This window comes from Carettochelys insculpta, chromosome 1 (assembly GCF_033958435.1).
Source record: "Carettochelys insculpta isolate YL-2023 chromosome 1, ASM3395843v1, whole genome shotgun sequence".
Classification (NCBI taxonomy): Eukaryota; Metazoa; Chordata; order Testudines; family Carettochelyidae; genus Carettochelys; species Carettochelys insculpta.
The window spans coordinates 226,602,539-226,630,406 of NC_134137.1; the positions used below are offsets into that span (position 1 = coordinate 226,602,539).

Below are 27,868 nucleotides of genomic sequence, written 5' to 3' on the forward strand. Positions count from 1 at the left end.
TTAAATGAAGAAGGGAAGCGGTACGGACTGATTATGAACATCGATAAAACAAAAACAATCGTATTTGGAGATAAGGAAATAGGAAGGAAGATCAGTGTGGATGATATTGAACTAGAAAATGTAGAGAAGTTCACATATCTGGGGAGCAACATAACGTACGATCTAGACTGTAAGAAGGAAATAGCGACTAGAATAGCGAAAGCAAGAGTAAGTTTGAAGGCGATAGATAAAATCTGGAAACAGACTAACACAGCTACCTCTGTTACTATTACACTTTGCATACATGTTAGTGGTTTAGAAGGGAAATAATTCTTTTTACAATGTAGTTCTTTAGAAGTTTTGGAGCTATCTGAAACTGATCAATAATTTTTAAAAACAAATCCTATGTTACTTTACAAATTGATGCATGGTAAATGAAAAACGGGAAAAACTTTGTCATAGATCCTGTTTATTTGAATTTTCATTTGGAGTTAGATTTCCAGATAAGTGATTTCCATCAAGTTTTAGCATTTTTTTGGGAATGGGTATTTGAACCATTGGGCAGCAGCCCTTTTGTTAATCTGGCCCTGGCCTGGGGAATGGGAGGGCTAGTTAGGCCAGGAGTGCAGAGTGGGGGAAGAAGGGGATCCTACAGGCATCAATTAAGAATAAAACAGGTGCCATGTGGCCTGGGCATCTCTGAGATGGAGAGGGGCAGCTGGGCCCAATGATTTGATGGGATGTCAAGTCACTCTCTGGGAGAGAGAAACCCATGATGGGAGATTTCAGTGGGAGACTGTGGGAGGCAGCATCAGGGGAAGGGGAGAGGACTTCCAAGCCTTTTAGTGCTGTACCTCTCATGGGGCTACAAGCTCTGAGTTATTCTGTAGCACAATAACCACTTAATTGTAGGTATATATATTTTTAATTATGACCTATTTTTGTTACCATAATGCAGTATATCTTTTAAATGGGTGTTCAGTCCACTTAATGTTATTTTGAACATTTGTGCTGCATAGTTCTGATGGATTGCCATCAAACTCTCAACTCCAAGCAATAGTACCAGATGTCCTATATTTCACATAGGGACATGTGCAAGTAAACCATCTCCAATTCCTTCTCAGCCACCTCAGCCTGATGTGGAGACTTACCAGTTGTCCATGCTGAATTTTACCTTAGCTGTATCTTTCTTTATCTTAGATAGTAGTTAGTTTATTATGGTTGTTTTCAGTGGGTAGTCAGTAGTAATTTTAAATATAGTAATTAAAAATGTTTTTCAAACATTTTTATGTATTTATCTCATCTTTAGTTCCTTCCCTCTCCCCAGGAGCTTTATGTTACTGGGAGAGCATTCCTACTTCCCTTGGTTGCAAACACTTCCTCCAAATTGCACCACACAGACCCCTTGCACTCTCAAGGCAGTTTTGTACCAAAAATTTTAAAAATTCTACAAAGTTCAGTTCTGTTAGAATTAATATTTTAAATTGTCAAAAAAACAACATAATCACCTCACCTTCAATTTTTTGGTAATTTATTTGAAAATACTTGTCAGTAAATAATTGAAAATGGTGTGATTATATAGTTTTATTTTGATAATATGCAGAATTTGCAGAATTTAAAAATATTATATGCAGAAATATTATATAATATTTTGGTGCAGAATTCCCTCAGGAGTATCCAGTTTCTACCATTGATCAGGGACCAATACAAAATCCATGATGAAATGCCATGCATGGTCTGTATCAACCAACAAGGACAGGCTAAATCCTCCTCTTTTTGCTCGAAAGCTAACATGTTTTGGAATCGGTCCATGTGCAATCAAATCATCACAGTAGCTTATCTTGTGGGAGCTCAGACAGTGACCATGGATACACACAGAAGGCACTCCTCTCAAGACTGTGAGTTGGGAATAGACTTCATCATATTTCATCACATATTAGCCATGTCTACATGTGCACGCTACTTCGAAGTAGCGGCACTAACTTCGAAATAGCGCCCGTCACGGCTACATGCGTCGGGCGCTATTTCGAAGTTAACTTTGACGTTAGGCGGCGAGACGTCGAAGTCGCTATCCTCATCAGGAGATGGGGATAGTGCCCTACTTCGACGTTCAACGTCGAAGTAGGGACCATGTAGTCATTGCGCGTGCCGCAACTTCGAAATAGCGGGGTCCGCCATGGCGGCCATCAGCTGAGGGGTTGAGACACGCTCTCTCTCCAGCCCCTACGGGGCTCTATGGTCACTGTGGGCAGCAGCCCTTAGCCCAGGGCTTCTGGCTGCTGCTGCGGCAGCTGGGGATCCATGCTGCAGGCACAGGGTCTGCAACCAGTTGTCGGCTCTGTGGATCTTGTGTTGTTTAGTGCAACTGTGTCTGGGAGGGGCCCTTTAAGGGAGCGGCTTGCTGTTGAGTCTGCCCTGTGATCCTGTCTGCAGCTGTGCCTGGCACCCTTATTTCGATGTGTGCTACTGTGGCATGTAGACGTTCCCTCGCAGCGCCTATTTCGATGTGGTGCTGCGCAACGTCAATGTTGAACATCGACGTTGCCAGCCCTGGAGGACGTGTAGACGTTATGTCGCTACATTGAAATAAGCTATTTCGATGTAGGCTTCACGTGTAGACGTAGCCATTGTGGCCATGGCGTACCTCTCAGACAACCCTGTTTGCCATGTCCAGAAACAAGAAATGTCCTTAGCTCTATTCCAGTGGTGAGCTGGGTCACTAATTCTTGGGATACTTTTCATCTTCAATGGTCTTCAGGTTTTCTGTATGCTTTCACTTTGACTCCTTTAATATCCAAAGTTTGCTCTTAATAAAAAAGGCTAAAGTGACAGTTACGTCAATAGTTCGGACTGTCTCCTTACCTTATACATTTGGGCATTTGTTCAGCAATCACCCTCCAAGACCACACCTCATCTTTTCTCCCAGGGAGGCATGAAGTTTCTTCACCCTGCTCTTGGAGTTCTTCACTTCTAAGCTTTTTCAGGGACAATAAAAAGACTGCTATTATTTTGCAGAAAACAGTCTGTGTGCTATACTTCCTTGGAAAAATGGAAAAGATTTGTCTGAAGGCGTGACCTCAAACTCTTTTCACCATTAATCTTGTCACTGTCAGATGTAGTGCCTACATCCTAGAACTGAAAGACTCCTCTCTGTTGCTGACTTCCATTATGGTTCACCTGATAGCCGTCATGGCTTTCCATTCCCTATTGGAGTTCCATATTTGCTCACTTACTGACAATGAGGTTCTTCAGGGGACTTGGAGATCTCTTTCCACTAGTCAAATATTCTACTCTGGTTTGAGGCCTTAGACTCGTTCTTCGAATGCTTTGCAAGATCACTGTTTGAATTGATCTCCTGCTTATTCCTCCATTTATTGATGAAAACACCATTTCTTATAACCATCACATCAGCTCGGTAAGTTGGAAAATAGGGGCACTTAAGACATACCTTTCACAATATATCTCACAGTTAAAGTCACATTATACAACTGCATCCCATGTTTTTAATCAAAAATATCATTAGAGTTCCATATTAATCAATCAATTATTCTGTTCACCTCCTCTTTTTGTACCCTGTATCTCACCTGGCTAAGGAAGAAGTGTTTTGTTACACCCACTCAGTGTCAAGAGAACTTTGGCCTTCTACTTTTGCAAAACTGTATCCTTTAGAATGTCTTCAAATTATTTGTCTTGATAGCACAGCAATCAAAAGGGTCTATAATCACTGTCCAAAGACTTTCCAAGTTTCTATCTGACTGCACCAGTTGTTGGTATTAATCTGGCAATCTGCAAGTGCTCTCAGACGTAAGATCTCATTCCACGAGGTCAATTTCTGCTTCAACATCCTTTCTGAAAAAATGTGTGTTATTGAAATTCTTAGATCTGTGACTGGGACCTCTAAATGTATCTTTGGTGAGCAAGATGCATTAACTCCCAACTCTGCTTCTGATAATGCGTTTGCATTGGCTATATTTTCTTCAGTACGGAATTCAACTCTGAATTCCTCTGTTCTTCATCAAGCAGTTCCCCTTAGCCACCTACAGTGGAGTACCATAGCAACACTACTTGAGGAAAAAGAAATGGTCACTCACCCTGTTCAGTAACTGCGGTTCTTCGAGTGGTTGTTCATGTCCATTCCCATAGATGTGTGCCTGTGCTGCATGCTCAATCTTTGGAAGGTTTCCTCTGGGAAAGGCATCCTCATGGTGCTGTCCCTGCCAGCCTGCTGCCTGCTCAGTTCCTTACCAGCAGTGACAGTCACTAGAGCAACTGATCTCTTGTTTTGCAGTGATTCCTAGTGTTTCCAGTGTACATAGTTCATACTTTAGCAGTAGTAGTAGTTGTTGTTGTTTCTGTAATTAATAATAAGTTTCAGTTGGGGGGTTTCTACCCCCTGATTAAATTTCTTCCCCCCACCCACATTGCCAGGGCATGCAGTGGCCCCAGGGGTTTAAGCAGTTTGGGTTGTGCAGCAAGCGCATGCTCATAGGGATCCACATGTCACTTGTGTAAAGTGCTCAGGAAAGGGCCATTTACAAGACCAGTGCAGCGTTTGCAGGGGCTTTCACCCAAAGACAACAGAAGAGAGAAACCACTTGTTAAAACTCCATTTGATGGAGTCTGCTTTCAGGCCCGTCACAAGAGTCAGCACCGGCTGCCTTGCTTCACAGAGCACCCATCTCATTGCCAGAGGAAAGATGCACATAAGAAGCTCACCACCACTCCCCAGTGCACAAGACTGGATCATCAGTGTGGCACCACTCACAAACCCTGGTCCTGCACAGAACCCAAAAAAAGTAGACTGGGACTACACGCCAAAGAAAATCAAGCAGGGCTCCAGCATGTTGCATCCTTAGGGCAACCATATATCCCTGTCCCAAATACGGGACAGAGAGATATGGGGGCGAGGGTGGCTCCTCCCCCCTCCTCCAAGCCCCGGGAAGCCAGGAAGGAGGCGGCAACATCTGCCCTCCCCAAGCCCCGGGCTGCTGCAGCCCCCAGCACTCCTGGGAGCCCCGAGGAAATGGCAGGGACAGGGCAGCCACGGCGCTTCACCCCCCGCCTTCTCCGAGCCTCAGAAGCAGTGGCCAGGCAGCCGCGGTGCTTCCCCCCCCAATCTTCCCCAGGCCTCAGCGACAGGGATGGGGCAACCACAGCGCTTCTTCCTGCCTTCCCTGAGCCCTGAGGAAGCGGCAGGGATGGAGCAGCCACGGCGCTCCCCCTGCCTGCCTTCTGCCTTCCCTGAGCCTCAGTGGCAGGGACAGGGCAGCTGTAGCTCTTCTCTCCCACTTTCCCTGAGCCCCAGGGAAGGGGAAAGTAGGCGAACCTGTGGGCTCTGTGCTGTCCAGCCAGCAACTGCACAGCTGCTGGCAGAATATACGGGACAATTAGTCCCTTTTCTAAAACAAGTAGGGACACCTTTTTGGCATCCCAACTATGGGACTGTCCCTCCAAAAATGGGTCAGATAGTCACCCCGTGCATTCTGCGTCAGGACACCTGAGGACTGGCAAGCCAGCCCTGGCAGTATTGACTTTGACCTTGCGGGCCAGGCCATTGAAGCCAGTGTTAGTGGACTCCTGTCAGAGAGGTGCTGGAGGAAGACTTGGACCTACCTTCAAGACCAGATACTTTTGAAGCTGAATGGGACTTAAATGTTATGAAAGCACAGTCCCCACCCACTCATTCCTGAGTGCCGGGTCAGCTGCAGCAGGTGCTCATCCAGGCTGCCAGACCCTCTTTGGAATTTGTGGTGATCCTGGAGGAAGGCAGGGTTGTAGCTAGAATCTCCCTCCAGATGGCTTTGGACTTTGCAGATTCTGGAAAAAGAACAACTGCTAAGGCCGTTGACATATAGCATACAGCTCATGGCTGCAAAGCTTGGGACTCCCAGCGAAAGTCCAGAATGGGATTCAGGACCTTCCTTTTGACTTAAAGATTTCAGACCTTACAGTATTAAGGACTCATGGACAACTTTCAAATCACTGGATAGACATAGGCCAACACCCCTTGAAAAACCATTAAAACCCCAGCCTTCCTCACATTTCTATCTTGGGCTTCCCAGAACGACTATGCCAGCCAAGGTCAGGGCTCCTCTAAGAAGCCCCACTTCTCCAAACAAACCTCTGAAGGTGCACCCAGTGATGGCTCGCTAGCATAAATCCTGGATCCTACCCCTTCCTTTGTGAACTGTCTGTCCACTTGTGCTGTCCCTGGGCCCACAATACTTCAGATCACTGGGTCCTGAGCATAACAGAGGTGGGATATTATGTTCACTTCTGTGCTCTTCCTCCCTACTCCATCCCTCTTCAGGGACCCTTCTCACAAGCAACCCCTTATATAGGAAATACAATCGCTCCTCCCAGTTGGGACAACAGAGAAGGTTCCTCTGTAGTTCAGGGGCAAGGGATTTTACTCCCAATACATTAAAGTCTTTCATATCTGGAAGTTCTGAGACTGGGAGGTTGCTGGATATTCAAATATTCTGGATAATAGAGAGGTATACCAAGCACAGCATAACACTAAAGAAAAACAAGATTACGTATTAAGAAACAAACAAAAATGCATGCAGAGTACTTTACTAACAACAGTGGTATTTGTAGACTGTTAACTATAGCAAATACAGTATAAGTTTTTGTATTTACTTTCACAAAACTGTATTTATGGAAAACACAACTAAAATTTACTTATGGTTAAAATGCTAATTATTTGAGAGCTCCGGATGATAAAATGCCAGATGTGAAAGAGCTTACTGTATTTTCTTATCTGAAGTCCAAGGTCAGGTTCAGGCTCATCGTAGATCTGCAAAGGCTCAATGTTTGTAAGAAGGCTGAAGTTTCATATAGTCTCCCTCGCCACTATCATTCCTTCCCTGGATCGTGTATCTCCTTCAGGTTGAAGGACGCTTCCTTATTTATATCAAATGCACAATGGCTCTTGAGAATTGTAGTCAGCGGCCTGCAGGATTAGTTCAGCATGCTATCATTTGTACTCTCTACAGCTTCACACATTGTCACAAAGTGCTAGGCAGTTGTGGCAGCCTTCCTTCGCAAATGCCAGGCACAGGTCTTCCCTGTCTGGATGACTGACCTCAATCAGTCAGCTCCTGAGAACAAGTACTGGAACACGTGGTGCTGAACAAGTTGGGACTCATTTTGAATATATCCAAGTCCACTCTGGCCCCAACACAAAAAAAGAAAGTTTATCAGGACCTGCCTGGGGACCCAGTTCTGAGAGAGAGCTCCTTACCCGAGACCTGATTCCAAACCATCTAAGGTATCATTGACAGTCTTCTGTGGTTCCCAACCACTGTGATAAGAAACTGCACACGGCTTCTGGGCCACATGGCAGGTTGCACATATGCACATATGTCCTGCAGCATGACAAGTTACATCTTTGTCCCTTACACAGTTCATTGGCAAAGGTCTGCAGACCCAGCTGAAACCCTCTGGACAGGCTGGTTATCCTCCTCCCCTTGAGTTCCTCATCTGATGACTACAACCTCGAGTAGTCTGCGCAGGAGTGCCCTTTACCAAGACTCAATCCTCACTGTTGCTAGTTATGGGTGCATCAAAGATAGACCAGGGAGCACATGCGGGCAGCATTGGGACTCAAGGCCAGCGATGAAAACCAGAGCTGCTGTTGCACATCAACATCAGAGAGCTGAGAGCAGTTTGCCTGGCTTGCCAGACGTTCCAGGCCCATTATAAGGCTTGTGTGTCTCAGTACTGATGGACAGCACTGTAGGCTAGATGTATACTAAGGAGAAAGTCTATTTCAGGTGTGCAATTCTAGCAGTGTCGTTAGCATAGCTAGAATCGATGTATCAGGATCTTTCTTCCCTAGTGTAGTCCAGAGCTCAGAAGTCACGTCAACGTCCTTTACTCCATGCAATAGCTTGGAGTGCAGTGGTCAGGGGCTGAGCCAAAGGAGTTGATTTTGCTGTGTCTTAACCAGACATGGCAAAATTGAACTCCAGAAGATCCATCTTCCCCTGCCGATCTTCTCATAAATATAGATTCACTCACAGTGATGTTCTCTAGAAACAGAAAGGGCGGTGCTTGCTCCTCTACCATATGTCAGGAAGCCCTCCAACTGTGGGACTTCTGTATTACATACCACATGTAAGGCCTTATTCTTACAAGGGACACAGAATAGACTAGCGGACCACCTCAGCTGCTTGTTCTCTGTTCAACTCTTTTTAGAACCACAGCTGTGGCTCCACAGCAGATGCTTTTATTTTGCTATATACGTATTCCCAGGCTCCCCACTAATACACCTCAAAATCAAGTAGGACAAGTCCTGAATTGTCCTCAGAGTGCCTGCATGACCGAGGTAGAACTTCCCCACCTTACTGAACCAATCCGTGGACAGGCCAGTGGTGTTCCCCAGGCTTCTGGACCTCCTTACACAGGATCATAGCTAGTTACAACACCCCAAACTGGAGTTCCTCCACTCATGGCATGGAAACTCCATGGCTGAACCAGCTTGAGCTGCTCTGTTTGGAATTGTTAAGGGAAGTAGTTTTGAGAAGCAAGAAACCTTCCACCTGTTTAACATAGAAAGAAATGCTTCTCTATTTGTTCCCTTCAGAAAGGTTTCCCCCAGCAACAGGCCTCCATTCTCATTGTGCTCAGTCTGTAGGGCTTGTTATATCATTTCTTCATGTTCCCCAGAAAGCCATCTTGGCCTTCCACCCTGATGTGGCTGACAGACCAGTGTTTGGCAACCCTATGGTGGGCCAGTTTCTTAAGGGCTTAGACTGTATCCCCAAGAGAAGCACCCTGTTCCTCAGTAGAATCTTTACAAACTTTGAGCCCTAGCAGTCTGTCTCTTATCCTCCCTTTCTTGGAAGATAGTTTTTCTGGTGGCTATAATCTCAGGCACAAGGGGCTCTGCACTCTGAACTTACTTCTAAGCCCTCTATACAGTCTTTTATAAAGACAAGTTGCAGCGAAGCCTTCCCCCAACATTCCTACCTAAGGTAGTCTCTCAATTTCACATGAACCAGGACATGTTTTAGCTGGTATTCTTCCTTTTACCACATACCAACAACAAGGAACTTTACTCTCTGGACCTCAGGCATGCACCCGCATTCTACACTGAATGCATGAAAGCATTTCTTAAGTTACTATAGCTCTTCATTGCGATCACTGACAGCATGAAAGGGCTGCCCATCTCCTCCCTGCTATCTCATCATGTATCAGGATGTACTATAATCTGGGTCAAGGTTTCAGGCCCAGCATTGACTGTACACTCCACAAGAGTGTACATGCCTCCACAGTTGCATTCCTCACACAATTCCCTATTCAGGACATGTGTGTGGCACAAGAGTATACAAGCCTCCACAGTTGCATTCCTCACACAAGTCCCTATTCAGGACATATGTGTGGCAGCAACGGCATCATCCACCAATACCTTTACATTGCATATGCCATTACTCAACAGGCAGGGGATGATATGGCATTTGGCAGCACTGCAATCAGCAACTTGGTGAACTCTGGCCACTCCTCTGCTTGGGAGTCACCTATTGGAGTGGATGTGAGCAAGCACTCAAAGAAGAAAAAGTTACCTACCTCTCAACTGTTGTTCTTTACTAAGTGTTTGTATCCATTCCAAATCCCAAACACTTCCCTTCTGTCAGACTCTTCCAGCAAAAAGGAACTGAGTAGGTGGTGGGTTGGCAATGACCTATTTATACCACCATGGGGGTGCCACTCCAGGGGACTCCACAGCTGGTCTGACAAGGAGCACGTCTGTTGGAATGGACACAAGGAATACACCGAGAAGAACAACAGGTACAAGAGGAAGATGTGTCCCTAGGGTTCTCCACTTCCCACTTTCCTTCCCTCCACTTTGGGGTTCTTGGATTTGGAACTTCACAGTTTGCCTGCCACCTCCCCCCGCACAGCGCCTGCTCCCATTGCTATCTAACAGTAGTGTGGTGCACAAGACTGAGTAATGTCCATGGGCAGGCGAAACATGCTGCTATGTAAATTCTTTAATCAAGGATGCAGGGAGTGCAAGTACACCTAAATTGAAGCACCCACAGAAGCACAAATCTTGAAGAACCGTAATTCCTGCACTGGGTAAATGATAATTTATTTTCCCTTATAAAGTTGACGGTAATAATATAACACACTGTTTGGGTGGTTAATAAAAACACCATTGTACATAGAGCATTGTGGTTTCTGTGGCACTTTAAAAAGCATCCCTGAGAGTAGTTTGATAAAGTAAATTCGTAGTGGTAACCTGGATAACTAACCTGGCACATTCTTGAGCATACGAATCATTCTTAAAATTCAAAAGCTTAATCTTCCATGGAACCTGGCTGACTAGACCTTCCTGATGATAAAATTCATCTGAATTGCAAAAACCTGATGACATTTAAATTCCCCTCTTTTCTGCCCCCTTGTCTTCCCATGTAGCTCTGTACTTCTCTTGCTTACTCTTGCCTCTCCTTCCTTTTGATTTATCTGTCAGCCACACTCCATCACCCAATTTATGCACAAAAGCGGATATAATTCACTGCTGGCCCAAAGTGGCCTAATCCCAGAAACTCCATTGAGTAGAGACCCAAAGAAGCAAATTCAGGTGGTACTTCACAGGGGAAGAGAGAGGCACAGGGGAAGGTTGGAACACCTTCTCCCTGCCATGTGGGGTGGGGGCACAAAGCCCCAAGTCTTGCAGACCAGATCCATGCAAGTTGTGGTCCAGATCCAACCCACAGGCCATAGTTTCCCTGTCCCTGCTTTAGGCTTCTTTTTCTTTGGCAAGAGATGACAGCTCTTGTGATAATCCAGTATTTCAAACATGGTAATGCTTCTCTCTGGGCTGTGGGTGTTTTCAGTTTCATAGTAAATGCTTTTATAGTTACAAAGCAGACACTTAAGTCTCTCTCTGTATACATGAGTGTGTTCATCTGTGGGTGCTTCTGTGAGTCCACTTGTTCAAAGTTCCTCCTAAACCTGAGAGCTAGGAGCACCAAATTTGGTATGCAGCTTCCTCCTATCCAAACTTAAACCAAGCTCAGGGTGTGGTTGTGCTTGGAAAATTGGAAGTGCTGGGAATGGGGCTGTTTTCCAGAATATGGAAAGGGAAGGGGCAGAGGGAGGAGGTAGGCAAAGGGGAGGGACACAGATAGGAGATACTGAAAGTGGCTACTGATGGCAGTTGCAGCACCAAGAAACTGGACCATCTTGCCTGCCACAAAGACTGGGTAAGTAGCTCCCCTGACCCAAACACAGAGCCTACTCTCCCCATTGAGAGCCTACAAGCTGCAACAGGGGCTGCTGGATGGGGAGCGGCCACTGGAGGCAAGGGCAGCCTCCAGAGCTTCATGCTGGGGTGCAGTACACTTATTTGGGCAGGTTCTGTTTGGCGGCGGTGGGAAACAAGTGGCTCCATGCTGCTCTGTGCTCACCTGCAGAGAATTCTCCCTCCCATCCCCCACAGCTTCCATCGGCCACCAATTGGAGATGAGGGGGCTGGGGCCTGCAGGCAGACAGCAGCACAAGGCAGAGCTTCCCAGTGCTCACAGTGACACAGGTCCAGCTGGGAGGCGGGAAGGAACAGCAGCACATGGAGCCACCTGCTGCACACACCAGGAAGGGTTGGTTCAGAGCACAGAGTCTTTACAGCTTGCAGCCCAGGGCCCTGGACACAGGGTCTTTAGGGGCCTACCCCAGGCTGCAGCCTCCAAAGCTCCTTTCTTAATCTTACTTCCAGAGCCAGAGGAGCAGGTCTCTTTTCCCCCAGCTGTGGCAGCTCCCTGGAGTCCCTGCTGGGATCAGAGGAACATGTCTCCATGCCAGCCACACCAGCGCCCTCCTGGGGCTGGAGGAGTTTGGGACTGTAAGGAGCTGCTGCTGATGCTGCCAAGAGAAAGGCTTCCCTTCTCCAATCCCAGCATGGAGCTGCCATGGCCGGGGAAAGGCACACTCCTTTGGTCCTAGCAGGGAGCTGCTGCAGCTGGGGAAGAAGTGCCGCTCCTCGGGCCATAGCAGCTCTGTGCACAGCAGCCCAGAGCTCCTGCATGAGGCTTATTAGGCAGCTGCACAGCTTAGAGACAAGGATATCAATGCCAGGATACAGAAAGCAACAGCTGCATTCAAGACTCTTCATCCTAAATAGAGTTCACAAATAATATCTGCAAAGATGAAACTGTGAATCTGCAACACAGCTGTGAAGAGTGTGCTCTTGTATGCATGTGAGACCTGGCACACTGAAAAGTTTTCAAATCACAAGCCAGTGACATCCATAAACAGATGCTTGAGGTACATCCTTAACATCAAACGGCAAGGCTTGGTCACAAATGAGGAGCTTTGGAACAGAGCAGGACAAGAACCACTTGATGCTGAAATCCAGAGAAGACAGTGGGGATGGCTAGGCCACATTCTCAGAAAATCATTACCCACCATATTCCGTCAAGATCTCTAATGGAACCCACAAGGAAAATGCAAGAGAGGAAGACCTTGGACAATGTGAAGAAGATCTTAAGAGAATGAAAGACAACTGGGTAACTCCTGGGGCCAGTTAGATGTTTTGTCCTGAGAAAGAATAAAATGGAGGGGGCTTGTAGATGACCTGTGCTCCATCTAGAGTACAAGGGTCTAAATCATGTAATCCATCTTAGAGGGAACCCTGCTGAACAGCTGAGTGGATCTAGATTTCATCAACAGCTCATCATACTCAAACTGCTCATCAAGATTGGCCAGATGTTTTCAGAGCTCATCTTGTTCTGCAGCGAAACCTCAGCCTTCAGTGCTGCTGTGATGCTTATCTTTTAAAGAGAGAAACCCTGCCAACTAGCTGAGCACATGGGAGACACTCTATCGGAACAAAGCAATGGGCACCAAGCTAATGATTATTCCCTGCTGTTTCACCATAGAGGAGATGAGATCCTGCGTCAGCTACTCTGATTGTGAGAAGGAGAACAGGAGTGAGACTGGGAACTGTATCATCCCCTTTTCCTCACTCCGATTCCTCACAGTCCCTTCATACAGACTCCACACATCAATGGGGCAGAGCCACCCGCCTGGCATCAAATTTGTGATGCAGATAGAGTTAAGGTGAGATGTTAGCATCCTACAGAAAATTCCTAGTGAAACATCTGACTTTCTGACTCACTTCCTTGGGTTTCCCAATCCCCATATATAACCCTCGCCCCTCCGCAAGCCACTTCTCTGACCCTTCTAAGGGTAGATGTGTGTATTGGAGGGTGCAGACGCAAACCTGATATCAAGAAGGAAACTCCTGGAACTCTTTGGCCTTTTATTAGTTTTATCCTGTATAGGTCACTACCTTGCTACTAGCAAATAATACAGTTCAATAAACAGTACTGAGGCTTTAGAAAGGACAAAAAGATCTCATTCTTTTCAGATGGAATTGCAGTAGAAGGGGATGAAGGCAGTGAGGCAGCTCTGTGGGGTTAACGTTTGGTACAGTATCTCACCAAATAAAGTCAAATGGTTTTGGGGCTTGTTTCCTCTGGGTTTGTTTTCTGAAAAACCCCCTTTTCCATAAAACAAACCAACCAACCAACCAACCAACCAAGCGTGCACACAGCCAAGCAGGGCTTTTCCCTTGAAATAATTACCTCAGCTTTGTGAGCGACTTTTACCTCCTGCCTTTGCAAGGTCGAAAATGAATGGGTGTGAACAAAACACAGCCATTGTTGGCTTATCTGAAGGCTCCTTTTGCAATGCTGTGGCTTGTGATCTGTGACTGTAAATGGGAACACTCCTTTTCGCAATGCTGGGGCTGTGTGATGGTAGTTTTCTAACATTTTTATTTAGTCATTAGAATGTCAAAATAAGTAGCCCTGAAAAAAACCTGCAGTGTAGACATAGCCTTGGAAAGGAGGAGCACTGCCTTGTGGATTCAAAACTGACTTTTTGGTCTGAAGAAGCGCAGGGCTGTGTATTAGATCCATTCTCACTTTACACATTCATTATGGGTCTGGAAGATGAGTACCAACCCATTAATGATATTCAGACCTGATATCGTGATCCCAGCTATACAGTCAAAACCACTGGGTTGGTGATCCAGTTACAACATGTTAGACCCCCAGATTTCAACTTGGGTGTCAGTTTCAGTTCAAGCGTGATTGTCTTCCAATGTAGATGGACCCAAACCATGGGTTTGACTTCTGCAGATTTTGCTTCAGTCATGCCTGAACAACCAAACACTTTTCAAATCAGGGTTGGGATGGGCAAGCAGTGTACTAATATGTGAAACCTATAAACACCCAGGGAACTACAAGTAATGAGATAAAATTAAGGAAAGACAAACATGGACTACTGAATGCCCTAGACTGGGAAATTGTCACTCAAACAAAGGATGCAAGTGTTTGACCCAAAGCTATAAAATCTACAGGTAAGGAAAAGTCAGCCCAGGGAGATAAAATAGGTGACTTTGTGGGTCTCCTCTGTCTTCAGTTTCGGGGATTCTTTGAACTCAGCACTCCCCAGCAAGCCTACAGTAACAAAATGGTAGTCTCCAGTAAACAGCTCAGCAAACTCAGCTCAGCAGTCATAAGGAATCCTGTGACAACAAATCTGTAAAAAGCCAGCACTTGCACCAGTGCAAGAGTAAAAGCCCTGTGGTTGGCAGATGCACTCTTTCAAATATTTGTTTCAATAGACAAATAGCAATGGGAGAATGTTTTTACAATACAGGAGTATACCTTTCTCACTTTTGCCCTGATTTGAACAGAAGCACATTTGACAATTCTTCCCATTTCGAGAATTCACCTTCAAAGCAAAAATGCAAGATTCCTCATTGCTATTAGATGGCAGTAGAACACTATCAGCCAAAAGAAAAAATTGCACATTTCTGCTTATACAGGCTTTTTCATAAATCCCGAAAGCTAAGGGCTGCCTTTTTGGGCAGGTGGGGCGGGCTTGGGGGGAAGAGTGGGGTGGAGATCTGTTTAGCAAATTCACGCAATACAGCTCCAAGTGAAAATCCTCTCTCTCTCTTGTGTGCAGTGAGGCAGTCCCAGCGGAAACACATCAATGCTGCTCATCAGATCATTCACAGGAGCACAGACATAGCAGTGGCTCAGACCTCTTCAGTGGTGGGACAGCAGACACTGGGTAACAGAGAATCTGTGACCAAGATACCAGAGATGACGACTCCTGTGTCAGCCAGTTCTGCTGTCAGCGGAACAGCTGGTGAAGAGAGTGCGTCAGCGGTTAGAGAGAGCCCATATGCTGTTCTAAACAGACAAGAACTATATGAGACATTGCATGAAGAGACTCAGGGAGGGTTAGTGGTGAGCCATTCTGCTACATTAGACCGGCAATCACAGGCTGATGTAGCTCCTGCAAAGACAGAGGAGTCAGGTAAGTTTGAGTTTGTGGTCTATTTTCCTTGCCCCAGTTATTGGAAACCAGCCCCAAGGGAGGGTAGGAAGTGGCCCCAGCTTTGTTCAGGGCACCATCCCAGCTGCCCACAAGCTGGAGACACACTTCTGTCTCCATCAGAACCTTCCTCGGGGGCAATAGCGTTTGGATCTCTTGCAGACTGCCAGCATTGTTGTCTGGAAGCAGTCGTGAAAGCATTACATCTTCGGAGTCCCTGCCTAAAGCTGTCTGTCGCTAATTTTTGGTTCAGCTCCCAGAAGTTTTTCACTTTCTAAAGCTTAAAGGTATAAAAACAATGAAGAATTGAGTAGCCTCTTAGTGCCTAATATATTTATTGGGACATCAGCTTTCATGGGTAAAACCCACTTCATCGGATGGATTGGAGTGGAAATACAAAGGCAGGTGTATACATAAGAAAATTACAGCAAAAGAAAAGTTTTTATGCATGGTAAATTAAGGTAAACTTCCCCTTGATGGATATCCATATCTTCCCATCAGCTATGGCCATGATCACCCTAATTTGCAGTGGATAACAACATCTTTCTATTGCAGTAATTTTGTTATGTACATTCCTGCCTTTGTATTTCCACCCCAGTTCATCTGATGAAGTGAGTTTTACCAACAAAAGCTTATGCCCTCATAATTCTGTTAGCCGCTGTGGTGCTACATGACTCCTTGTTGTTTGTACAGATATAGACTAAGACAGATATCACTCTAAGGCTACGTCTACACGTGAAGTCTACATCCAAGTAGCCTATTTCGATGTGGCGACATCGAAATAGTCTATTTTGATGAATAACGTCTACACGTCCTCCAGGGCTGGCAACGTCGATGTTGAACATCGACGTTGTGCAGCACCACATCGAAATAGGCGCTGCGAGGGAATGTCTACACGCCAAAGTAGCACACATTGAAATAAGGGTGCCAGGCACAGCTGCAGACAAGGTCACAGGGCAGACTCAACAGAAAGCCGCTCCCTTAAAGGACCCCTCCCAGACACAGTTGCACTAAACAACACAAGATCCACAGAGCCGACAACTGGTTGCAGACCCTGTGCATGCAGCATGGATCCTCAGCTGCAGCAGCAGCAGCCAGAAGCCCTGGGCTAAGGGCTGCTGCCCACGGTGACCATAGAGCCCCGCAGGGGCTGGAGAGAGAGCGTCTCTCAACCCCTCAGCTGATGGCCGCCATGGCGGACCCTGCTATTTCGAAGTGGCGGGATGCGCAACGACTACACGGTCCCTACTTCGACATTCAACTTTGAAGTAGGGTGCTATTCCCATCCCCTCATGGGGTTAGCGGCTTCGACGTCTCACCGCCTAACGTTGATGTAGCCAACACGTGTAGCCGTGACGGGCGCTATTTCAAAGTTAGTGCCGCTACTTCGAAGTAGCGTGCACGTGTAGACACGGCTTAAGACTTAAAAATAGGGTGACTGTCTGTCCCGTTTTTGGTGGGACAGCCTCACATTTCAAGTGCCAAAAAAGCATCCTGTCTTATTTTACCAGAGAGGCTAATTGCTCCATATTCAGTGCCCTGCTGGCACGCAGGCGCAGCTGCTGGCTGGAGAATACGTGCTCTCTGGCCACACCAGAGGGAGCCAGCTGGGGTCCTGCAGAGGTCTGTTGGGTCACAGAGGCAGGGGGTGCTGGCTTCCTATTCCTTCCCAGCTCCCGAAACCGGGGAGAAGCCGGGAGTCCAGCCCCACTGCGCTGGCAGGGGAGGCAGAGGGTCTCAGGCACTCCAGAGCACTGGCTTGTGGGGACAGGGTGCATCAGTTGCTTTCTGCAGCTCTGCGCCACCTATGAAGAAAGGCTGAAAGAATTGGGCTTGTTTAGTTTGGAAAAGAGAAGATTGAGGGGGGACATGATAGCAGTTTTCAGGTATCTAAAAGGGTGTCATAAGGCAGAGGGAGGGAACATGTTCTTCCTTGCCTCTGAGGATAGAACAAGAGACAGTGGACTTAAATTGCAGCAGGGGAGGTTCAGGTTGGACATTAGGAGAAAGTTCCTAACTGTCAGGGTGATCAAGCACTGGAACAAGTTGCCAAGGGAGGTGGTAGAATCTCCATCACTGGAGATATTTAAGAAGAGGTTAGATAGATGGCTTTCAGGGATGGTCTAGAAAGTGCTTGGTCCTGCCATGAGGGCAGGGGGCTGGACTCGATGGCCTCTCGAGGTCCCTTCCAGTCCTACTCTTCTATGATTCTATGATCAGCCCCATGAGCTGCTCAGGGCTCGGGAAGACCAGTGCCCAGCCCGACACAGAGCTAGGGCCACGCGCTACCCGGGTGTCCCTAAAGCCAGGGTGCCCAGGGCTCCGCACATGTGCCCTGCCGGAGCCAGGGCCTCTCTCACGTGGGCAGCTGTGGGGTGTGACATGCCCAGCCCAGCCCAGACTGGCTCACCCTGCACATGGGCAGCAGGCAGCTCTGCCCTGGGCACAGTGCCCCGCTGAACTGCCAAGCTCCTGGAGGCCAACAGGGGTACCTGGACCCCAAAGCCTGTGGGCTGTGCGTCGGGGTGGTACAGGCAAAAGTGGCAGAGCTCTGGGCCTGGCTGATGGGGCTGGGGGTCAGTACAGGTCTCTCCTCTGGGCTCTGGTGGGTCTGCTAGGGTACCAGCACCCCCTCCCCTCCACCAGCACCCCAACGTGGGACCACTCTTTCTGGGCAGGGCAGTGCTGCCTTGAGCTTCCCGGGAGCAGTGATGTGTCCCTGCCCCACCCATGTGCTCTGGGCAACCCCATGGAATCTGGCCCTTGGAGCACACAGTGAGTGCCCCTCATTTGGCTGGTATCCCTTGGCTTCTCCCAGCCCCTGGGGAGCAGCTGCTCATGGGCCTCTCCCTGCTGCGCTCTGGCCCCCTGCCCACTCCCCCATCTGCAGCTCAGGCTGGTCGAACAGCTGGGGAGCCACCTTCCACCCTCATAGCTCTGTATCCTGTATTTGGGATATGGAGATATGGTCACCCTACTTACAGATATCATTTAACTATTAAACAGCAAAATTCCCCTGGTGGTTGTCAAGTAAGGGGAAGGTTGGTTCATGGGACAGTGAGTTTGCACTAGTTACACTTCTTCCATGTTCTGCCTCTGTCCCTAGCATGTGGAGGTTGGAGTTGAGCTACAAGCCCACCTCACCCACTGGGTCTGAGCTGGGGGTTGCCCGAGCTACAATATCTATGCTGCTATTTTAGCATGGTAGCATTAACTAGCCTAGCATACATCTGTCTCCCCAGGGTGGAAGGCTCACTCCCCGCTGTACTGTGGACACATTTTGTATGTTGTTAACCCCACATTCATAGTAGTGGTCCCACTGTTTGCATCTGTACTGGTCACATGAGCAAGTCAAACAGCATCTGGCCCTCATACTAGGGCTGTTGTAGCAGAAATATGGCTAAGGATGATGGGACACAAAGACCTCATTTCAAGCGCTTGTAACATTCCAGAGATGTTACCATTTGATCTGACTTTTCTGGTCAGTGGATTTGGAAAGGCAGTTAATTCGTACATTTTCCGTGAGTTATTTTGTGTTGCTTGCTGATTTGCTATGATTGCAAGTGGGTGATCGCTCAAGCTCAAAACATTTGGAAGCAACATACTACAAATGTGTGCTAAGTGAATCCCTTGCAGATTATAGACCTGCAGAGCACTGACTTAGCTCTTGGACCTCTCCTTTTCAAAATTTCATATTTGTAGGTTTAGCATCTCAAACTTAAATTGAAGTAAGATTCCCACCCCAAATGTATCTTAGTTTTCCATGGAAACATGGTGTGTCCACACTAGATATCAGAGATGCTTACACATATAGAAAGATGCCACACCAATCTCTAGCTATGTTTACAAAATGATTTACTACACCAATTACCAGCTTTACTTCATAATACCAATGAGCTTGCGATATTGCAGTGTACATCCTCTTTAGATTATTTACGGATTAAAAACACACCTGGCCATTCTGTGTTCCAGGTTATATTATTTGCATATAGTGCTTCAGGTGTACTGAGGGTGAGGCCTCGCCTACACGATTATTTAAGTTGATATAATTTGTCACTCAGGTATGAAAAAGCCACACCCTGGTGAATGACATAAGTTACATAGACTTAAAGTGATATTTATAGCACACTGTCCATGTCTACACTTAGGAAAAAACTTTGAAATGGCCATGCCAATGGGCGAATTGAAGAATACTAATGAGGTGCTGAAATGAATATTCAGTGCCTCATTAGCATGCTGCCAGCCACAGCACTTTGAAAGTGCTGCGTTTCGCTCGTGTGTGGGGCTCGTCTACACAGGGGGTCTTTTTCAAAAGGACCCTGCAAATGTCAAAATCCCCTTATTCCTATAATACCAATTTTGCACATCTGGAGAAGAAGCATTACATCACCAGGACCTCTACTGCCCGTTGACATAATTACTCCCCTCAATTACTGCCCTATAGGAATAAGGGTATTTCGATGTTTGCAGGGTCCTTTTGAAAATGACCCCCTTGTAGACAAGCCGCGCGCCAGTGAAATGTGGCACTTTCGAAGTGCTGTGGCCAGCAGCATGCTAATGAGGTGCTGAATATGGCCATTTTGAAGTTTTTCCTAAGTGCAGATGTAGCCACTATGTCAGGGGACACATTTTCCTGTGAACACAGCTTCCACCTCTCATTGGCGGGGAGTAGTTATGTCAACGGGCAGTAGAGATCCTGGTGATGTAATGTTTCTTCTCCAGATGTGCAAAATTGTTTGTGCTGTTTCCACGTATTTAGGACAGTAGTGAAGACAAGCCCTGAGTAACTGCTAATGTACTGTAGACTGTAAGTCTATCCTTTTGAAATACAAAATACAGAATCACAGAATCACAGGGCTGGAAGGGACCTCAGGAGGTCATCTAGTTAGCCCCCTGCTTCAAGCAGGATCAACCCCTACTAAGTCATCCCAGCCAGGACCTTGTCCAGCTGGGACTTAAAAACCTCGAGGGATGGAGAATCCACCACCTCTCTAGGCAACGCATTCCAATGCTTCACCACCCACCTGGTGAAGTAGTTTTTCCTAATAGCTAACCTACACCTTTCCCTCTTCAACTTCTGACCATTACTCCTTGTTCTACCATCTGTCACCACTGAGAACAGTTTTTCGCCCTCCTTTTCAGAGCTCCCCTTCAGGAAGTTGAAGGCTGCTATTAAATCACCTCTAAGTCTTCTCTTCTGTAAACTAAACAAGCCCAAATCCCTCAGCCTATCCTCACAGGTCTTGTGCTCCAGACCCTTAATCATTTTTGTTGCCCTTCACTGAACCTGCTCTAGCAAATCCACATCCTTTTTATACTGGGGGGCCCAAAACTGGACACAATATTCCAGATGTGGCCTCACCAGTGCCGAATAAAGAGGAATAACTACTTCTCTAGATCTGCTCGAAATGCTCCTCCTAATGCACCCAATATGCCGTTAGCTTTCTTGGCTACAAGGGCACACTGTTTACTCATATCCAGCCTTTCATCCACCATAACCCCTAGGTCCCTTTCCATCATACTGCTGCTGAGCCAGTCGGTCCCCAGGCTGTAACAATGTTTGGGATTCTTCCGCCCCAGGTGCAGGACTCTACACTTCTCCGTATTGAACCGTATCAGATTTCTTTTGGCCCAGTCCTCCAATTTATCCAGGTCCCTTTGGATTCTCTCTCTACCCTCCAACGTATCTACCTCTTCCCCTAGTTTTGTGTCATCCGCAAACTTGCTGAGGGTGCAATCCAGTCCCTGATCCAGGTCATTAATAAAGATGTTGAATAACACCAGCCCCAGAACTGAGCCTAGCGGCACTCCGCTTGAAACAGACCACCATCCAGATAGTGAGCCATTGACCACTACCTGTTGGGCCCGACCATCAATCCAGCTTTCTATCCATCTTATAGTCCAAGGATCCAATCCATATTTCCTTAACTTATGGACAAGAATGTTGTGGGAGACTGTTAGCCAGTGGCCGGGTAATGTGCGGTGAGGTACTCCCCTGGGTCCTAAGCAACCCAGTTTTTTTTACTGTTAGAGCAGGCAGCTCCTAGCACTCTCACCCACGGCCAGGCTGTAGTAACCAGACGGTTAAAGTTCTTTTGTTGTGCCAGCTGTGTTGCAGTAACAAAAGGGTTAACAAAATGGTTAGGCTTGGATCTTAACTAGTTACAAGTTTATTAAGCTACAGTTATAAGTGTAAGGTTACAAAAGGCTATTGTTTACTTCTTATATGCTAGCAAAGTACAGGTGTTAACAAGTTACGTTACAATCCAATACAAAGATATCTGTTACCATCTAACACAATATCTTGACACTTGTTACAGAGCTCTAATTCTTTAGCTGTGCACAAAAAAAAAAAACGGAGACCTAGCATGGGTGTATCTTACCCTCTCTGCGTCTCTCGATACCAGCGTAGACAAGCTGGATCGGTCACTCAATTCCGCGGAAAGACGAATACGAGGTTGGGCGTCCCCAGCTGTGGACCTCGGGAGGCAATCACCTGACCCGACCAGCAGGTAGTTGGTGGAATGCACTCAAAGTTAGAGTTCTGCTGGACCCACCTTTTATACCCCTTTTGGGTTATGTATTCTCTTTCTTATCTATGGTGCCAGATCATACTGGTCTGTCTTTGTGATGCCAGTTTGTTACACGGGCATTTCTTACTTAGTTTGCACTTGTAAGACAAGAGATAAGCAATTTAGGAGTACAGGACATTCTTTTGTGTGGGTGGGGCACTTCCCCTTCTGGGTGATTGTGTGGTCATCATATCCATCAATGCCAGCTGGGGTGATTTCTGAGGGTCCCCCCCCCCCCTTGTTGACAGTCTGGCCTGTTAGCCTTCCATCTCTACTTTCTGCTTCTCAGGGTCACGATAAGCTAGCATATCTGGGCCTCAATGAGGGCATCAAAGACTGTGCTGTCAGCAGCCATTTCCGTGCCCTGTGTGCTCTTTGGTGGGGGGGGCAGCGAGCAAGCTGGCTTGTAAGGGGGAGACTTTGTCTGGCTACAGAGACCGTATCAAAAGCCTTGCTGAAGTCAAGGTATATCACATCCACTGACTTCCCCATGTCCACAGAACTTGTTACCTCATCACAGAAGCTAATCAGATTGGTCAGGGAGGACTTGCCCCTGGTGAATCCATGTTAGCTACTTTTGATCACTTTCCCCTCTTCCAAGTGCTTCAAAATGGATTCCTTGAGGATTCCCTCCATTATTTTCCCTGGGATTGAGGTAAGGCTGACGGGTCTATAGTTCCCTGGATTGTCCTCCTTTCCTTTTTTAAAGATGGGCACTACGTTTGCCTTCTTCCAGTCATCGGGTATCTCCCCCAATCTCCAAGAGTCTTCAAGGATAATGGCCAAAGGTTCAGCAATGACCTCTGCCAATTCCCTCAGTACCCTGGGGTGCATTAAATCCAGACCCATGGACTTTTGCACATCTAGTCTTTCTAGATTGCTCAGAACTTGTTTCTTCCCCACAGATGGCTGCCCTCCACCTTCCCATACTGCACCATCTAGGACAGTCATGGGGAAGTTGACTTTGTCTGTGAAGACTGAAGCAAAAAAAGCATTGAGTACTTCAGCTTTTCCTGCATCATCTGTCATCATCTGTTACCTCCCTCATCCAGTAATGGCCACACACCTTTTCTGATAACCTGTTTATTGTTCACATGCCTGTAGAAACCCTTCTTGTTACTCTTCACGTCCCTTGCCAGCTGCAGTTCCAATTGTGCTTTTGCTTTCCTGATTACTGCCCGGCATTCTCCAGCCATATGTTTATACTCCTCCTTAGTCAACTGTCCACGTTTCCATTTCTTGTATGCATCCTTTTTGAATTTAAGCTGACTAAGGATTTCCCTGTTAAGCCAAGCTGGTTGCTTACCATGTTTGCATTTCTTCCTACGCAGCAGGATTGTTTGTTCTGTGCCTTCAGTAAGACTTCTTTAAAATACTTCCAGTTCTCTTCAACTCTTTTCCCCTTCATCTTCGTTTCCCAAGGGATCCTGCTTATCTGGTCTCTTAGGGAGTCAGTCTGCTCTTCTGAAATCAAGGGTCTGTATGTTGCTGCTCACCCTTCTTCCTTTCATCCAGATCCTGAAATCTACAGTCTCATGGTCCCTGCAGCCCAGGTTGCCTCCCACTTCTATTTCTTCTACTAGTTCTTCCCTGTTTGTGAGCAGCAGGTCAAGTTGCTCACGGCCCATGGTCGGTTCCTTCAGCACTTGTACCAAGAAGTTATCCCCAGCATTCTCCAAAAACTTCCTGGATTGTCTGTGTGCTGCTGTACTGGTCTCCCAACAAATGTCTGGATGATTAAAGTCTCCCATGAGAACCAGGGCCTGTGATTTGGAAGCTTCACTAAGGTGCCTGAAGAAAGCCTCATCTATCTCCTTTCCCTGATCTGGCGGTCCATAACAGACACCAACTACAACATCACCTCTGTTACTTCCACCTCTAAGCTTAACCCAAAGACACTCAACTGGATTTTCTCCTTCCTCATACTGGAGCTCTGAGCAATCATACTGCTCCCTCACATAGAGCTTAACTCCTCCTCCTTTTCTCCCGTCTGTCCTTCCTAAACAATTTATAACCTTCCATGACCGTGCTCCAGTTATGTGAATCGTCCCACCAAGTCTCCGTTATTCCATCCACCTCATACTTGTGTGACTGTGCCAGGGCCTCTAATTCTTCCTCTTTGTTCCCCAGGCTTCTGGCATTAGTGTACAAGCATCTTAGAGAAGGGGCCGATTGGCCCACTTTTTCCTCTTCACCCAGGAAACCCTCTTGATTGTTCCCTCCTCCTTCCCCACTTACCTCCGGGCTTGTGTCACCTTCCCCCGACAAACCTAGTTTAAAGCCCTCCTCACTAGGCTTGCAAGCCTGTCCGCAAAGATGCTCTTTCCTCTTTTTTGAATTGATTTGAAACTCAGTGAATTACCATAGGATTTTTGCATTAAATACCTTTTGTTTCATTTGTCTTAGGAGGTGAATAAAGCAGAAGTGAAAGAATGGTGAGTGAATATATTAAATATGTATATATTCCTGTGAGCCATAAGTCAAATGGGAGCTTTGGAAAGGAAACAAAACACACAAAGTCATGTGACTACATATAGAAATAATTACTAGTCTGCAGGTGCTATGCTGGTCAAAAGGCTACCTTCATTTTATTGCAGAATCAGGGGATTCAGAGTAGGTCAATGAGAATGATTAAAGGAAGGCAAGGAAATATTATCTTATGAAGTAAGATGGAAAAGATCAAGATTTACCTTAGAAAGAAGATGAGAAAGAGAGGACATGATAAAATATACATAAAATAATCACTTGTCTAGAGAAGATAAAGCAGGAGTTTCTGTTTTCCCTTTCTCATAAAGTGAACAGACAGTCAAAGGAATTTGAAAGTAGCAAATGCAAAGCTGATTTTGGAAAAAAAAAAACTTTTCTTGAAACACAGATTTAGAGCATGGAACTCACTAACACAGGTTGTCTTTGAAGTTAAGGGCTGAGCAAGAGTCAAAGAGGGTTTGGACACTTACTTGGCTAATAAAACTAGTCAGACTTTCAAAAGTTAGTTTTAAATAAAAATGTACAAGAAGATGAACCCTGTTTGACTCAGTCCCTAACTGCCAGGGATTAGGGTGAGGCCCTCGTGAAGGGCAGACTACCCCACATCTCTCTGCAGTAGTGTTTCCTTCTCCCTCCTTTGAATTGTCTGGTGCTGATCCCTGTCAGACAGGAGGCTGGAGTAGATAGATCTTGGGTATGATCCAGTCTCACAATTCTTGTTCCTAAAGTCACGTCTTGAAATAAACATGATGCCTACATTTATTTCAGTGGGTGATACGGTTTTTAATGGACAAAGCATTTAAGAACTTGTTCTGATCATCAAGGCAGCCTCTTGTACGCTACCCTAAGTATATGCATGAGGGGTAGAGTCCATGGATGTAACAACACTAATCTTTAAACATCCTGACCGTAGTGGTGTTTTAAAGAGATGTTATCAGGGTGGTGGAGCATTTTGAACTGATGATTGTGTGTCATGTAAGCTAGCTCTATGACAGGCTTTGTGGTGAAAATGTTTTATTGATAGAGATTCCACTTCCAGTATATTAGAAATTACTTTCAATTGTCATGTGTGGTTTCTTTGTCAGACTTGGCTAAATGTACTTTGAAGAAGAAAAGTGGTTCAGCGACAAAGAGCATGAGAAAGTTCCATTCCTCCACCTAGCAAAGAAAGAGGAGTCTTTGGGGATGATTTTTGTAGCTGAAATATGCATAATGGATTTTTCCAGTCTGCAGGAATAAAGATTGGGAACATTCTCTCATTTGCTGCTGTTTTTACAAACTTGACACTGTATTAGATGAAGCGGCGGGTTTCCTGTATTTTGATGCTATGGTGATCTGTGGACTTGGAGAGAAGGTGAAATATGGCACCCAGGCCTGATGCAATAGTAAGTAACTCGAAGTCTCATTCCTAAAAGCCAGGCTTTACAGGCTTGAGACATTAATGCAAATTATTTTAAACCTTGCCTATTTTAGAAAGGGTTTGCCAGTATAGGTGTATGGGCAAACTTTCCCAGTGGGAAGACAGGTACATGAGTTCTTCTGATGATTTATCGTTTTCCAGTTCCCCAAACAAACTAAGCGACAGTGCTAAAGCACGCTTTAATGATGGTAGTACTGCATCTGCCCTACAGCTTCTGCCAGTATAGAAATGGTGTAAACACACCCATCCCTTCGTCCCATCACCATAGTAGCAAAAGAGTCTAGTGTAGATTGGCGTTAGTGTTGGTACAGGAGCATCTGCCCCTTTCTGTACAATGCCATTTTCTGTACACCTGGGCCCTGGGCATTTCTGCCACCATTGGGCCAAATTCATTCCTTTTATAACATCACTGATTCCAGTGATGACTTTAACCCTAGATTTATATACGAGGGCAGAACTTGGCCACCCATACAGGTCTGCAACCTCCAAAGGTTATTTGCCAGCTCCTAGCTGTACTGTTACCAATTTCCTCCTCCTGTTAGCTGTGGCTCTGGCCTGCTGTCTGGTCAGTAGATGATTTAGCAGTCCCTCTCTCTCAGCTCCCCAAGCAGCCAGACCTTTTTGGAAAAGTCATTAGGCTGACTGCAATGCAAACTGCACTGAGGTAATTGTAATTGTGAGGGAAGCAGCAAGACACGACTTCTGTTGGTGACAAGACTGGCAGTGGGAACAGCTGTAAGTACAGACACATCAAGAAGCCTAAAGTATTGAACAAAAGCTTTGTGCAGCCCTCAATTCAAAAGAGTATTTCCACCAGGTGCTCTTCCCTTTGAGTGATTATTCACAGCCACGGATATCTCTTAGTAAGGACATCAGTTGTATCTGTCAAGAGTGAGACGCACAGCGAGATGCCATCAATAAATTATTGACAGAAGAAATTGTCTCCTTCCTTCTCTGCAAGAGGTCTTGTGTAGCTACAAAAGAAGGTGGGGACCGGCTTGGTATTTATAATATTCTGGATCAAGGGCTTCTGGGGAAAAGGAATGGGTACCCAGGGTTAATCTCTTGTATTGGTTAAAAACAGTTGGAGCTAGCAGAGTGCTGCACAATCTATGCCATATAAGCATGTAACCAGTTCTCTGGGGCAGCATCAAAAGCACCAGAGAAGGTAAGCAGCAGGAGCACTGGTGTGTGGCTTCTATCTGTGCTGCTGGGGCCATTGAGATGATATTTCCTGGTCTAACGTCTCACTGCAAAAAAAAAAATCCTAGTTGCTCGTAGCTCTCTCTCACTGGAGCTGAGATCGAAACAAAAAAGCAGTCATGTAGCATTTTAAAGACTCACTGGAGTTGAGATGACCACTATGGGTTCCTGGTTTCCCTTCTGGGGTATCAGTCTCCACCCTCACTTTGTCCCTCCACCTTCATTCCTGACCAATAGAGTCTGGCTTAGCCAGCCAGGACAAATCTAACCATGCAACATTTTGCCATTTTCAGTTTGGCAAAGTAAGCAATGCCAGACCAGACCAATCTCAGTAAGTAATACTGCTTCCAATAAGTGGCCAGAAGAAATGGGAGCAACTCAGCCAAACGTTTCCCAGAGCCAGGGGAGCAAAGCAGGAGTCTAGAAATGGTTAGGCCTGTCACATATCTGCTGGTCCTGTGGTCTCCTGGCATTTGAACTCCACACAGCAGACACACAAGTCTCTCTGTTTTTCTATTTTGCCTTTCTCCTCTGTTTTGTCCTGTGGTCATCTGTTAAAGAAACAGGAGTGACTTTCACAGCAGCAGGCTGAGAGCTACCACCTTATGGAATATAGATCTTAGCAAACTAATGTATTTCTTCAAATGAGATTACAAGTTTTAGTGATAAAGTTAATAGTGCTGCAATAAACAGACAGCTGTAAGACTTAACTTGGTGCAATATGACTTGTTTTTAATGAAACTAGAATGATCTGAAGTCAACATGACACATTAAATGGAATAAAAATGGGCTCATGGCTTTTTTTTAACCTAATTGAAATTTAGAAATCATCATCAAGTTGATG

At 46.1% G+C, this 27,868-nt stretch overlaps 1 protein-coding gene across 5 annotated transcripts in view; it reads left to right on the plus strand.

Moving 5' to 3' along the window:
* CFAP91 (cilia and flagella associated protein 91) overlaps positions 1–27,868 on the plus strand; it is a 130,102-nt gene that overhangs the window by 57,664 nt on the left and 44,570 nt on the right. For 3 of the 5 annotated variants that reach the window (XM_075000566.1, XM_075000568.1, XM_075000569.1), the window contains one exon: positions 14,968–15,324. In XM_075000566.1, the coding sequence (XP_074856667.1) occupies positions 14,968–15,324 (357 nt within the window). Of the gene's footprint in view, positions 1–14,967; positions 15,325–24,320; positions 24,350–25,486; positions 27,657–27,868 lie in introns of those variants that run through there. The other 2 variants (XM_075000567.1, XM_075000570.1) reach the window with 2 other exon arrangements.